The sequence below is a fragment of the Trachypithecus francoisi genome, unplaced genomic scaffold (genome assembly GCF_009764315.1).
Source record: "Trachypithecus francoisi isolate TF-2019V2 unplaced genomic scaffold, Tfra_2.0 Lachesis_group5, whole genome shotgun sequence".
Taxonomy (NCBI): Eukaryota; Metazoa; Chordata; class Mammalia; order Primates; family Cercopithecidae; genus Trachypithecus; species Trachypithecus francoisi.
Window position 1 is genome coordinate 28,259,029 of NW_022681470.1, and position 14,673 is coordinate 28,273,701.

General features: G+C 38.3%; 1 protein-coding gene and 1 non-coding gene across 16 annotated transcripts in view; one reads left to right on the forward strand and one right to left on the reverse strand.

The window, feature by feature from the left end:
• Positions 1–14,673, forward strand: part of PRRC2C (proline rich coiled-coil 2C) — a 106,363-nt gene that overhangs the window by 26,723 nt on the left and 64,967 nt on the right. For 13 of the 15 annotated variants that reach the window (XM_033198270.1, XM_033198262.1, XM_033198276.1 and 10 more), the window contains 8 exons: positions 65–174; positions 1,498–1,623; positions 3,698–3,921; positions 8,338–8,420; positions 9,394–9,527; positions 9,609–9,696; positions 10,986–11,130; positions 13,888–13,941. In XM_033198270.1, the coding sequence (XP_033054161.1) occupies positions 65–174; positions 1,498–1,623; positions 3,698–3,921; positions 8,338–8,420; positions 9,394–9,527; positions 9,609–9,696; positions 10,986–11,130; positions 13,888–13,941 (964 nt within the window). The remainder of the gene's footprint in view (positions 1–64; positions 175–1,497; positions 1,624–3,697; positions 3,922–8,337; positions 8,421–9,393; positions 9,528–9,608; positions 9,697–10,985; positions 11,131–13,887; positions 13,942–14,673) is intronic. The other 2 variants (XM_033198267.1, XM_033198274.1) reach the window with 1 other exon arrangement.
• Positions 5,919–6,022, reverse strand: LOC117076997. Its single transcript, XR_004434599.1, has one exon. It is a non-coding gene; the product is annotated as a U6 spliceosomal RNA (small nuclear RNA).

Genomic DNA, 14,673 nt, shown 5'->3' on the forward strand with positions numbered 1-14,673 from the left:
ATATAATATTGATTTTATTTAAACGTACAGTATCTGAAATAATGGATTCATATTTTTTTTTAAGAACACCAGAAGTGCCACCAGCACAGCCAAAACCTGGGGTTGCAGCTCCCCCAGAAGTAGCACCTGCTCCCAAATCATGGGCCAGTAACAAGCAAGGTGGGCAAGGAGATGGTAAGTGGACATTAGTTGGGGAAACTGCCTAGGCTTGATAGTTACTGAACAGCCATGCAGGAGATAAAGTGTGAACTATGTTTTGGTAGAGCCATAAAGCATTGTTAAAGGATATACTTTCGAGGCTCTTAAAAAGGTTTTTTAAAAAAATCTCTTGGGCTAGCTAAATTCCAGTGTCAAGAGCCATGCACGAGTGAATGATACTGGTTAAGAAAAGGAGTCTTGCCGGGCGCGGTGGCTCAAGCCTGTAATCCCAGCACTTTGGGAGGCTGAGACGGGTGGATCACGAGGTCAGGAGATCGAGACCATCCTGGCTAATACTGTGAAACCCCGTCTCTACTAAAAAATACAAAACCTGGGAGGCGGAGCTTGCAGTGAGCTGAGATCCGGCCACTGCACTCCAGCCTGGGTGACAGAGCGAGACTCCGTCTCAAAAAAAAAAAAGAAAAGGAATCTTTAAGATACCCTCTGCCCCACATTATTTTATCTTTACCTCTGCATATCCAAGCAAAGCTTGTACCTTCAAAGTATCCAGCCATTGCATAGATTGTTAGAAACCATACTCATTTTTCAACTGTGTCCCCAACTTCTCCTGTTTCCGACATGCTGCCACGATTTCCTGAGAGAAGAGCTAGAAAGTAGCCATAAAGTACCACTGCTGTAATATTACCCTTTTCCCCAAGGAATGATGGAATCCCCAACAGAATTTAGTTTTCCTACTTTCACAACAGGGACTGTCTATAAAACATTCTATGGAAGAACCGATCTGGGACCTCAAGCTAATAAAACTAATTCTTTTAATTTTAAAAAATAGGTAGATAGGAAGTTGGGTGAATAGTGAGGTGCAATCATCTCAGCTGTAAATTAAATCAAAGTAAAGTAAATGAAGCAGTAAATTAAATAAAGGCATTTTAGCCTCATCTTGAGCTTGGAGCCTTTATTCATCAAACACTATTTCAGTAATACGATTTGAACGAATTCTGAGAATTCTTAGCAAAGGAATTTGATGGGTATTGAAAATGTAAGGAGTTGTAATGAAAGAGAAACAAGAGAAGCTCTTCACTTGCATGGTCATCTTAAATGAGTCCTCTGGAATGGTGCTGGAAGATTACTGTCTTAGACTTTCATCTCCTCATGGCTGATCATTAGCTTTTCAAAGGAATCTAGATGAATTTTAAAGTTTTATGGCTATGAACAGTCATCACTGAAATGTGGAATAATTTATGAGAAGGAGGCAGAGAGCTCTATCCTGGAAGGGTGGCTTGTATTATCTTCAGTATAAAAGTTACCTTTAATTTTTTTTTTTTTTTTTTAAATCTATAGGAATCCAAGTGAATAGTCAGTTTCAGCAAGAATTTCCCAGCCTGCAGGCAGCTGGGGATCAGGAAAAAAAAGAAAAAGAAACAAATGATGACAACTATGGACCTGGACCCAGTTTACGCCCACCAAGTAAGAGTACTTTCTCTTTAATACAAAGTGAGATCATATTTGTATATTATCTTGCAATACAACCTCCTGCTTGCTGTTGTATGTATGATTTGCCTAGTTTGAAAAGGCAGACTTAGTACTATGGTCACTTGCTACTCAGGTGTGATTTTTGCAGCGACAGTATCAACATAACTTGAGAACATGTTAGAAATGTGTAATCTTGGGCCTTGCATCCAACTTACTAAATCAAAATCTACATTTTAACAAGATGTCCAGGTGACTTTCATGTATATCAATATTTGGACTTTTTTATATTAGTACGTTTTTGAGCAAGCTTCCCTAATATATAACTATTTACTTACTACTGTATTAATATTTGGTGATTTCTCACTTTCTGAGCTCAAACTGAGGAAACAAGTAATTTTGGATAGTGAGGGATAGTTTATGTACATTACAAAGCAAAAACTAAAAATAGAAGTATAAAATATTAGAGGGATTTTTAAATGTCGTCTTAATTGTAATAGCTTCATATTGTCATTACCAAGTATCTTAAAGGACCTTGTTTTACATGGAGAGGTTCATCTATGACAGAAGTGTTTACAAATTCCATATTTCTGTTTTTTTGTTTTGTTTTGTTTTGTTTTTGTTTTTTTTGAGACGGAGTCTTGCTTTTGTTACCCAGGCTGGAGTGCAGTGGCGCGATCTCGGCTGACTGTGAGCCCCGCCTCCCGGGTTCACGCCATTCTCCTGCCTCAGCCTCCCGAGTAGCTGGGACTACAGGCGCCCTCCACCACGCCCGGCTAATTTTTATATTTTTAGTAGAGACGGGGTTTTTGCCGTGTTAGCCAGGATGGTCTCGATCTCCTGACCACGTGATCCACCTGCCTCGGCCTCCCAGAGTGCTGGGATTACAGGCGTGAGCCACTGTGCCTGGCACAAATTCCGTATTTCTAATAATATGATATATTTCACATTTTTTGGCTCTTATCAGATCTGAATAAATCTAAATTTTATTTTTCAAGCATCATAATGTGGTTGGTGCATTTGTATTAGAAATAGATGTGCCAACTCCTCTATTTTCTTGTTCAGTTGAATTTTCACCAGTTATTTATTGCTGCATAACAAATTTAGCAATGTAAAACAACAAACTGAACTATACTTATGATATCCCACTGGATCTTAAGGTCAGGAATCCAGGATCAACTTAGCTTGAGGTTCTGGCCAAGGGACTCCCTCTCAAAGCTGCAGTTAAGCTGTCTGAAGATGACTTGACTGGGGCTATACTTCCAAACTGGTGTAGCTATTGGCTCTTTACTTTCATGGTCTCTTAGTGGGGCTGCTTATGACATGGCTTCTGCAGAATAAATGATGAGAGACAGACATCCTCCACCCAAGACAGAAGCCCACAGTCTTTAATAACTTAATCTGGAAAGGGACATGCTATCACTTCTGCCATATTCTACAGGTTACACAGACCAATCCTGCTATATTGTGAGAAGAGACTACACATGGTGTAAATACCAGAAGATAAAGATAATTTGGGCTATCCAGGAGACTGGTTACCATGCAATGTTTCCTAGCAAAACCACCTAGCTGTTTTATTTGGTTAAGTGTAGTTACACCAGATAATTTCATGCAGTCCGTTCACTTGGGGGCACCTGTAACTAGCAATGATATACTGGAAACAGACAAATAGAATATCACTGTCAACCCTTACAGATTGTAGAAGTCCCATCTTCTTTCCCTCAGGAAACCTCAGGTGTGTCACTCCGAAACATGGCCATCTGATATAGGGAGAGCAGTGATTTTAATCTCTATACCAAATATTGCTAAAGCCTCATAGAGAAGTTCTAATATTTTCTTCTCCCACCCCAGTATTTGCTTGTGGTGACACCCTCTGAGGTACATCCTCTCCACTTTGGAAGCCGCTACTACCCAAACACCTTGAAAGCATTAGTAGGACCTGGATTAGACTTTTCCTGCTCTTTCACTCTGCTTACTTGCTTTCATTTTCCTGAAATGTGCCTGGTTTGGTTTCACTTTGTTCCATTTTCAGATTTTTATCTTTTTCCTTTTTTCTCTGCCTTCATACTAGATGTTGCTTGTTGGAGAGATGGTGGTAAGGCTGCTGGCTCACCTTCATCATCTGATCAAGATGAAAAGCTCCCTGGCCAGGATGAAAGCATAGCTGGAACATCAGAGCAAAATGATATCCTCAAAGTGGTGGAAAAGAGGATAGCTTGTGGTCCTCCACAGGCTAAACTGAATGGACAGCAGGCTGCTCTCGCTTCCCAGTATAGAGCTATGATGCCTCCTTATGTGAGTATTGTTAAATGAACAACCAGTCAAACAGGAGGCTTTTGATCTGGGGTCCGAGGAACGAATTGTTACAGGGAAAAGTTTAGGTCTTTATTTTCGTTAACATCTAACTAAAAATTAGCATTTTCTTTTATTGTATGGTATATTGTGAGAAGGGACTACACGTGGTGTAAATACCAGAAGATAGAGATCGTTTGGGCTATCCGGGAAACTGGTTACCAAGCAGTGTTTCTTAGCAAAACCACCTAGCTGTTTTATTTGGGTAAGTGTAGTTGTACCATATAGGAAACAAATCACAGGACTATCAGCAGTGTCTTTATTATTAACAGAGATTGTAGATATTTTCATATCACATTACATTCAACATTACTTCAAAATAATTATTAGACCCGTAGATAATGATCTAATAAAGCAGCACATACATTACCATACTACAGATTTATTTTGTAAATACAGAGAACAATTACACTAAAATTCTGTTTAATATAATTGTTTTTCTTTGCAATATTTTTGTATTTTACATTATGCATTTAAAATGTTTTCCTGAGAGGAAGTCCATAGGATTCATCAGACTGCCAAAGGGGTGGTTCATGGAAAAAAAGATAAAGAACACTTGCTGTAGTTTCAAAGTTTTTATTTGTGTACTTTTAATATTTTTTTCAAACTTTTTTTGGTTTTGTTTTTTTGGAGACAGAGTCTTGCCCTTTTGCCCAGGCTGGAGTGCAGTGGTATGATCTCAGCTCACTGCAACCTCTGCCCCCTGGGTTCAAGCAGTTCTTGTGCCTCAGCCTCCCGAGTAGCTGGAATTACAGGCATGTGCCACCACGCCTGTTTTTTTGTTTGTTTGTTTTTTGTTTTGTTTTGTTTTTAAGTAGAGTTGGGGTTTTGCCATGTTGGCAAGGCTGATTTTGAATTCCAGGCCTCAAGTGGTCTGCCCACTTTGGCCCTTCAGAGTGTTGGGATTACAGACATGAGCCACCTCACCTGGCCTTTAAACTTTTTTTAATGGAAAATTTTAAACATCTGCAAAAATAAAGATAACAGTGGAATGAATCTGCCTCTTTTCCTACCACTTTTCTTTTTGGAAACGGAGTCTCACTCTGTCACCCAGGCTATAGTGCAGTGGCATGATCTCGGCTCACTGCAACCTCTGCCTCCTAGATTCAAGCAATTCTCCTGCCTTAGCCTCCTTAAGTAACTGGGATTATAGCTGCCTACCACCATACCTGGCTCATTTTTGTATTTTTAGTAGAGACAGTTTTGCCATGTTGGCAAGGCTAGTCTTGAACTCCTAACCTCAAGTGATCCACCCACCTCAGCCTCCCGAAGTGCTGGGATTACAGGTGTGAGTCACCATGCCTGCTCTTTTCCTACCACTTTGGATTACGAAAGCAAATCCAAGATACTTCATCAGTAAATATTTTAAGTTCTATTTTAAAGGATAAAGACTTGGGGAGAAAGTTTGCAATGCTGTTATCGTACCTAAAAGGAAAACTAATTCCTTGATATTCTCAAATATGTTAGTGTTCCAGTAATTGTCTCATAATTAGGATCCAGGCAACATCCATTCCTTGAGATTGTTTCATATTTCTTTTAAGAATCTTGTTACCTACAGGTATCTCCATCTCTTGTTTCCTTTAGTACTTATCTGTTTTAATTTGTTAACCTGTAAAGTTCTTCAGATTTTGGATTTTGTTGATTCTATCTTTAGTTTCATTTAATACATACTCTTACACCCACCCCTGCCCTCCTGCCACATTTTCTAAATTATTAGTTAGATTTGGTGTCCTCGTTATTTGTTTACTTTCAGCCCAATGTAAAGTTGTAAAGCAAGTCAGATGTGCCTGGATACATACATTTAATTTTCCAGGAGACTCATTACTCTCATAGGAAACAAAAATCTAGGTCATATTTATTTAGTTTGTTGTATAACTCCTAATATTTGAATCCTAAATATCCATCATACTTTCCATTCCTTCATATTGGTGGTGTTATTTAAAAATATGGAATGCTTCATAAATTTGCATGCTATTTTTATGCAGGGACTGTGCTGATCTTCTCTATATTTTTCCAATTTTGCTGCCAAAGTGAGCATATACATTACTATTTTTAATCATTCTAGACTAACAGAGGGAAATGAATGATTAAATACAATTACTTGTTAAATGTTTTTTGCTCTGATGCCCAGGCTGGAGTGCAGTGGCACCATCTCGGCTCGCTGCAGCCTCCACCTCCCAGGTTCAAGTGATTCTCCTGCCTCAACCTTCCAAGTAGCTGGGATTACAGGGGCACGCCACCACACCCAGCTAATTTTTGTATTTTTAGTAGAGACAGGGTGTCACCATGTTAACTGGGCTACTCTTGATCTCCTGACTTCAGGTCATCTACCTCCTTGGCTTCCCAAAGTGCTGGGATTACAGGTGTCAGCCACCGTGCCTGACCGTTAAATGTTTTCCTAAGAGAAGTTTAGGAGTATGCTGACCTGGCCTTGAAAAATGATTTATACCCATTAGAAATGGGTAGGAAAAAAATTACTTTTTTTCTAATCATTTTCAATTTGTGCTACCAAAGATCCCTGAACTTTCAGGTGAGAGGGTAGGATAGGAAAGAGGGGAGACCAAGTGGGCATCATTCCCACTTTCATCAGCGATTATGTTTGAATAATGTGTTCTGCTAATTAACAAAAACATTTAAATATCACTACTATATACTGAGAATTTAAAATTTATTTCTATAATGAATTTTCTGGCAAATTCCTAGACTTTAAGCATTTAAGACCACATGAAATTATGCCTGGAATGACCAGATGAAGGATTTAATGCAGCTTTAGCTATGAACATATGCCTCCAGTAGTGTCTTTATTAACTTCAGTATAGAAGTGTGATGCTGCTGAAAATTCTCCAGAGTATCCCTCAAAGTTTCCCCAGCTGAGTTTCAGCTGTTGCTTGGCTTAATTAACATTGCTTCAACCTGACTTAAGAGAAATTTCTTCTTCTTCTTCTTCTTCTTTCTTTTTTTTTTTTTTAAAGACGAAGTCTCACTCTGGCGCCAGGCTGGAGTGCAGTGGTGCTCTCAGCTCACTGCAACCTCTGCCTCCTGGGGTCAAGTGATTCTCGTGTCTCAGCGTCCTGAGTAACTGGGATTACAGGCGCACCCACCACACCCAGCTAGTTTTTTTGTGTTTTTAGTAGAGACAGGGTTTCACCATGTTAGCCAGGATGATCTCTATCTCCTGACCTAGTGATCCACCCACCTCGGCCTCCCAAAGTGCTGGGATTGCAGGTGTGAGCCACTGCACCTGGCTGAGAAATTTCATCTTTAGACAGCATAATCATATAAACATCCTTGCTTCAAATATAAGGTAATTTTCTTATCTAACACATAGTTACTACTGTCTTTTTAGAAAAACTAGTCTTCTATTTTAGGATATAAATTATGTTTTTACAGTAATATAATTTCATATTATTTACATCATTTTACTTGGATATAAGCAAATAGTAAATGACTAAGCTATTCTTTGACACTCCCTCCCTTCAAAATCATAGGATGAATCCCTTGGTGTTATTTGTTCTCAGAATCTATCTTATGTCTTCTCTTTAGTTTCCCAGAGCCAAGTTCCTACAGAGAACAATATCTGGACCTGTTTGGGACTGTTTATAATGATCATTTGTGCAGTAATTTGATTGAGAATTCACCTATGCCATATCCGTAGAAAATTTCCGGATAGCTCTCTATCCCCCTTTTCCAACTCAGTTCCTTGGATCGTGGACTGTCCCTTAATTTTATCTGAACTGAGTTCTTCTTCCCTACCCCTGCTACCCCTACTTTTTTCTTTTTGAGGTGCTGGGGCTGGGGACTGATGTTATCCTCCTTATCCACAAATCTGCGTCTAATTATTCTACTCCTGCTTGTGGAGGAAGGCCTACAGCATCTGCTTTTCAAATATTTTCACTTTGCTGTTTGCTGGGGTACATGTGTGTATATATCCTGTTGATGCATTTACTTTAATGTAATTTATATCTTATTGATACAGTTACTTTAATGCAATTTTACATTACATATCTCGATACAGTTACTTTAATGTGTACATATCTTGTTGATACAATTACTTTAATGTACTTTTATCAATATAATGCAGAAGTCTTTCATATGATGTGCTCTAGTTATTCTATTTGTAAAGAGTTGGTAGAGGCGATGGCCTTGGAAATGGGTTGCTGTTGAGGATGAATGATGATCTATGCTAGCAGGTAACAGTTATTAATAGTTTTATTCATTTTAATCATTGTTTCTATAAATTATAACTTCAGGCCTAGGCTCAGATTTTTATATATATGTGTGTGTGTGTGTATATATATATAATTTTTAAAAATAACTGGGTTGCTAAATTTATCAAAATTTTTTGTTTCCTTCATTCAGATGTTTCAACAGTATCCAAGGATGACATATCCTCCCCTACATGGTCCCATGAGATTCCCACCTTCTTTATCTGAAGGAAACAAGTAAGGCTATTAAATGATTAAAGTCTATAAGGAATGTATATATGCTTGTTAAGATTTCTTAAAGGTGGAGTGGATTGTGTGATTTTGAGTTGTATAATTGATCGTTTTCCTGTCCTCACAGTACAGTTGTCATTAATAAATAATTGGCTAACTCTTATAAGACAGACCAGAAATAATTCATTCTTTTAAACATTTAAATTAATTTACATAGGATTTTGAAAACTGAAAACCATGCCGGGCACAGTGGCTCAACCCTGTAATCCCAGCACTTTGGGAGGCCAAGGTGGGTGGATCACAGGAGGTCAGGAGTTCAAGGCCAGCCTGGCCAGCATGGTGAAACCCTGTTTCTACTAAAAAAAATAAATAAATTGGCCGGACATGGTGGCGTGCACCTGTAATCCCAGCTACTCGGGAGGCTGAGGCAGGAGAATTGCTTGAACCTGGGAGGCAGAGGTTGCAGTGAGCCGAGATTGTGCCACTGCACTCTAGCCTGGGCGACAGAGCGAGACTCTGTCTCAAAAAAAAAAAAAAGAAAGAAAAGAAAGAAAACTGAAAACCATGGTCCTAAAATTGATGACACTTGTTTTTCTCCTCTGCCTTTCATATTATGGACTCCCCCCCCCTTTTTTTTTTGCTTATTATGTGAGACTTGATCATCCTCTTTAATTATTTTCCTCAAAATTATGTGTTTTGAAGTTAGTTTTATTTATATTGTTATCCTTTAGCATATATTTGTTTTATCTTAAATGTTTGAGAGTTCTTAAAAACTGTGTCAGCTGTTACTTAAGAGTTACATATTATCCTATAATTACGTATTAATATTAATTTTTTCATACACGTCAATGCAGAACATATTATGTGTCTTGGTGTAGAAAACACTAATGTCGAAATGAACTAAATTCCAATCTTTTAGTATTCTCCCAGTTTAGTATCATAAACTTTTGTGTCTTTTCCATGACCTGCCTTTCATTAGAGGCCTCAGAGGAAGAGGCCCACCTCCTTCATGGGCCTCAGAGCCTGAACGCCCATCCATTCTTAGTGCATCAGAACTGAAGGAGCTTGATAAATTTGATAACCTAGATGCTGAAGCTGATGAGGGTTGGGCAGGTAAGAGGCAAAATTAATTAAGTGCTTTAAATTGTTAGATGCTTTCAAGCAGCCAGTCTTGAGTTTTCTTTAATTTAATAGGTGCTCAGATGGAAGTAGATTATACAGAGCAACTGAATTTCAGTGATGATGATGAACAAGGAAGTAACAGTCCTAAAGAGAATAACAGGTAAGTTGTGGTATGCTTTACTAATAACAGTATGAAATTTGTTGATACAATATTAACTACTTATGCAGAGAGGCTTTATTAATAGACAATTGTTTGTTATTTATAGAATTTATATATTCTCAGAAGTTTTACTAAATAGAGGGTGATTAATGAGCTAGATTAATACAGTATACAGCTAATCAGTTAATTAAAATGTGTTACGTCTCAAGAAAGTTGATTTAAAAACTTTTAGGGCCGAGTGCAGTGGCTCATGTCTGTAATCCCAGCACTTTGGGAGTCTAAGGCAGGCCGATCACTTGAGGTCAGGAGCTCGAGACCAGCTTGGCCAACATGGTGAAACCCTGTCTCTACCAAAAATACAAAAATTATCCAGGTGTTGTGGCGCATGCCTATAATCCCAGCTACTCAGGAGGCTGAGGCAGGAGAACCACTTGAATCTGGGAGGTGGAGGTTGCATTGAGCTGAGATCATGCCACTGCACTCCAGTCTGGGTGACAGAGTAAGACTGTATCTCAAAAAAAAAAAAGATATTTAGGTACTGGCACCTGGTTTGGAGATCTTTTGAGAATTGGTATTAGGAACAAACTGTTACTTGCTTGGCCTGATCCATATTTATAAAATGGAGAATAATTCCCTGGGTAACTACAGATGCTTCAGGTCCTCGATTTCTTAAACTTTAGTGAACTGCATTAGGGCCTTAGAAAATGGGGAGTTTTTTATTTCTTTTTCTTTCATTCTGGAATATTGGAGCACCAGTCAGGAACATACGGGTTATATATCATAAATGTTGGGCTTTTAAAATATATGGAAGTTTGTAAGCACATTTAGTATAAATTTTTCAGTTATGGCATTGTGACAAACAATCGTTTTATGGTCATTTAAGAGATACCTGTGATTTGCTGTGGCTTTGAAAAAATACTGTAGTTTATCTTTTTATTAAATCAGGATAAATTAGAATGCAGTTAAATAATAATTCCAATATTACCCAGTTATATTTGGATTATATTTCTTACATAGAGGAGATAGGAAATTATGTGATTATGTTCTTTTGCCAGGATATATGCCTGACATGTGTGTTTAGAGATTTGACAACTACTGTATTGCACTTTCATAGTATATATTTATTGAAAGAAGAAATTAGCACTAGTAGGTCACACACTCATCTCATTCCTTAATACATTCCCCCCCGGAAACCATACCAAAATAATTTTTTTTAATTGCAAAAAAAAAATGTATGTACTTATGATACAGTTGGTCCACTTTATTTCTTCTGCATTTTGATTTTTCAGTGAGGATCAAGGTTCAAAAGCCTCTGAAAACAATGAAAACAAAAAAGAAACAGATGAAGTTTCCAATGCTAAATCATCTTCTCAAATACCTGCCCAACCATCAGTAGCAAAAGTTCCCTTTGGGAAAGGACCTTCATTTAATCAGGTTTGTTGGACTCATGGAGATCCTTGTTATTTCAAGGATTATCTTGAATAATTAGTCTTATCACCGAGTGGAATGGGACTTAGGAAAAGGGAACTGTGTATTTTTTCTTGAATAGTCTTGAATCTATCATAATTTTTATTGCATTTAACCAGAATTATCAGTACAGTAGCTAAAATTATCAAGTGAAAACTAAAGCATCACCCTTTATGATACAGCTCAGTCATAGCAAAGTGTAGGGATGACATTTTCCTAAAATAAAATAAGCATTGCTGAAGTGCTTTACAGTTTACTGAATACTTAAATACTAGTCATTCTTTTTGTATGAATGGTACACTATCTGTAGGGAAATCACACAGTGAGTAGGGACATCTAAAGTCTGAATTATTTTGAAGAACATTGTGAATGAAGGGAAATATGTGTGCAACAGTTATTTGAACCTACCTCTGAGATGGTAAACGGTTGCAAAAGCTGCATTATAAACTGGGAATAAAAATGGCTACTTTCAGGGGAGTCCGCTTATCTCTTTATTAAGGAATCAGTATAGTTAGCATGTATTTGTTGGATTCATACAAAATAGATGGAGGAACTTGTCCCTTCTGAGGGCTAAAAGGAGGTAGCTAACAGTTTCTTTGACAGGAAAAAAAGTCAATAAGAAGTCTGACTAAGTGGCATAATCATAGAGGGTACAAAATAAATTCTTCGAGAATTCATTTAAGGTAGAAGGCTGCAGAAGACTAAGTACTTGAGCTAATTCTTAAGCATGATTTAGCCAGTATACAAAGGGAATATAGCTATTATAAGCAGTGGAAACACATGTAGAGAAGTATGAGAAAACATGGCACATTCAAGAAATTCTAAGTAGTTTGATATGGGAGAGAGGTAGACTATATAAGAACCACTTCTTAAAAATGTATGCTATATGAGGGTTTTAATCTTAAGGCGTTGATGATCCATTGAAGAATAAATTTATGAAAACTGAAAAAGAATAATTTTTAAAATAACATTTTAATAAAATGTTTTGTGTGACTTTTTACTTACTGGCATAATGGGGAATGAGAATTTTTCGTGAAAGAATAGAGGAATAGATGGAATATGTCTTTGACTTTTTTTGTGACAGTGTTATGTATATTAGCAAGTGAATGTTTCATATATTTTGTTCCATTATGTTTTAGATTTTAAGATCTCATATTTTTAGTTTGCCACTAGAAACGAATTGAGCTTACATAAATAAAATTTAGTAATTAGAGGTATAGCTCTCCCCAGTCAGATTTTCTGGATCAGAATTCCAGAACAGTTAGACTAAAATTCTTTTTTTCCCTCTTGAGACAGAGCTTTGCTGTTTCACCCAGGCTGGAGTGGAGTTGTGCGATCTTGGCTCACTGCAACCTCCACCTCGTGGGCTCAAGAGATTCTTGTGCCTCAGCCTCCCGACTAGCTGGGACTACAGTGGTGTGCCACCACACCCGGCTAATTTTTGTATTTTTAGTAGGGAAGAGGTTTCACCATGTTGGCCAGGCTGATTTTGAACTCCTGGCCTCAAATGACCCACTGGCCTCAGCCTTTCAAAGTGCTGGGATTACAGGCGTGAGCCACCATGCCTGGCTAAAATTTTTGTTGTAAAGTGCATTTGAGATTCTAACCTTGTTGAAATAGCAGAGTGATTCCATAAAAAGTAATCTGGTAATGAGTGATAGGCTTTCATTTAAAAATAGAGAAGGAGAGAGATGTTTAGGAATCTTGCGATATTGAGAAAATAAGCACATTCAGAAATATTTCTTTCTTTTTTTTTTTTGAGATGGAGTCTTGATCTGACTCCCAGGCTGTAATGCAGTGACATGATCTCGGCTCACTGCAACCTCTGCCTCTCAGGTTCAAGCAATTCTTCTGTCTCAGCCTTCCAAGTAGCTGGGATTACAGGTGCCCACCACCATGCCTGGCTAATTTTTGTATTTTTAGTAGAGACGGGTTTCACCATGTTGGCCAGGCTGGTGTGTAACTCCTAACCTTGTGATCCACCCGCCTTGGCCTCCCAGAGTGCTAGGCTTACAGGCGTGAACTACCACACCCTACTGAAATATTTCCAATAGATATATTTTTCCTTTTTCTTTGCTTTTTTGAGACAGAGTCTTGCTCTGTCACCCAGGCTGGAATGCAGTGGCACGATCTTCGCTTACTGCAACCTCCACCTCTCAGGTTCAAGCAATTCTCCTGTCTCAGCCTCCAGAGTAGCTGGGGTTACAGGCGCCCACCACCACACCTGGCTAGTGTTTGTATTTTTAGTAGAGACAGGGTTTTGCCATGTTGGCCAGGCTGATCTTGAACTCCTGACCTCAGGCGATCCGCCTGCCTTGGCCTCGCAAAGTGCTGGGATTACAGGCATGAATCACCGCACCTGGCCGATATATTTTTTTTTATATGTTTATTTTTAAGTTATTCTTTCAGGCTGGTGCAATGGCTCACACTTGTAATCCCAGCACTTCGGGAGGCTGAGGCAGGCAGATCATTTGAGGTCAGGAGTTCGAGACCAGCCTGGCTAAAAACGGCAAAACCCTGTCTCTACTAAAAATGCAAAATTACCCGGTCGTGTTGGCACACGCCTGTAATCCCAGGTATTTAGCAGGCTGAGGCATGAGAATTGCTTGGTGCTGGGAGACAGAGGTTGCAGCGAGCCGAGATCATGCCACTGCATTCCAGCATGGGCGACAGAGCAAGCCTGTCTCCAAAATAATAGTAGTAATTCTTTCTTCTTTATAATAGGAACGTGGAACATCTTCACATCTGCCACCACCTCCAAAGTTGCTTGCACAGCAGGTAAAATTTAACTAAATGCTTGTTTATGGATTATATGTTTTATTTGACCTTCTCTTTTGTTTTGGTGGAAAGACACCAAATTTTGTATTTAAAACTTTTATGAAACAGTTACTTTTTACCTTGTGACTCTTACATGTCTTACTCTTCATCCTTTTCATTTTCATTCTCAGTTGATAAGCATGCTCCAAGTTTCACTAAGAAAATAAGAAGTACCTAGGAGATAAATTTTTTTTTTCCATTTCACTGTCTGTATACTTTTTCTTCCTATTGTTTTTGCTACTAAGGACACTTTTTTACTTTGTTCCTTGTATCCTTTTCCACTTTTGATTATGTTCTCTCTCATCTTTTCAGAAAAACAACTTCACAAAAACCTCTCTGTTAACATTACTCCATCCCACTACCTTCCATCCCATTGCAGTGTCTATCCTATTTCTCTGTTCTCCATCAGTGAAATTATTGTAGTGAGCTATTTATACTTACCGTCTTTTGCTGCTCATTCTCTCATTAGCCCTGTCCAGGCATGCTTTCTTTTCCCACTCTACCTTTGAAACTATTATTATCAGAGTCAATGATGACTTCCATCTTGACAAATTCAGTTTTCTTGTCTTCATCTCATTTAAATCTCAGCTGAGTCATTGACATAGTTGATTACTCCATCCCTCTTGTGTATATGCATATATTTTTAGAGACAGGGTCTTGCTTTGTGGCCCAGGTTGCAGTGCAGTGGTGTAA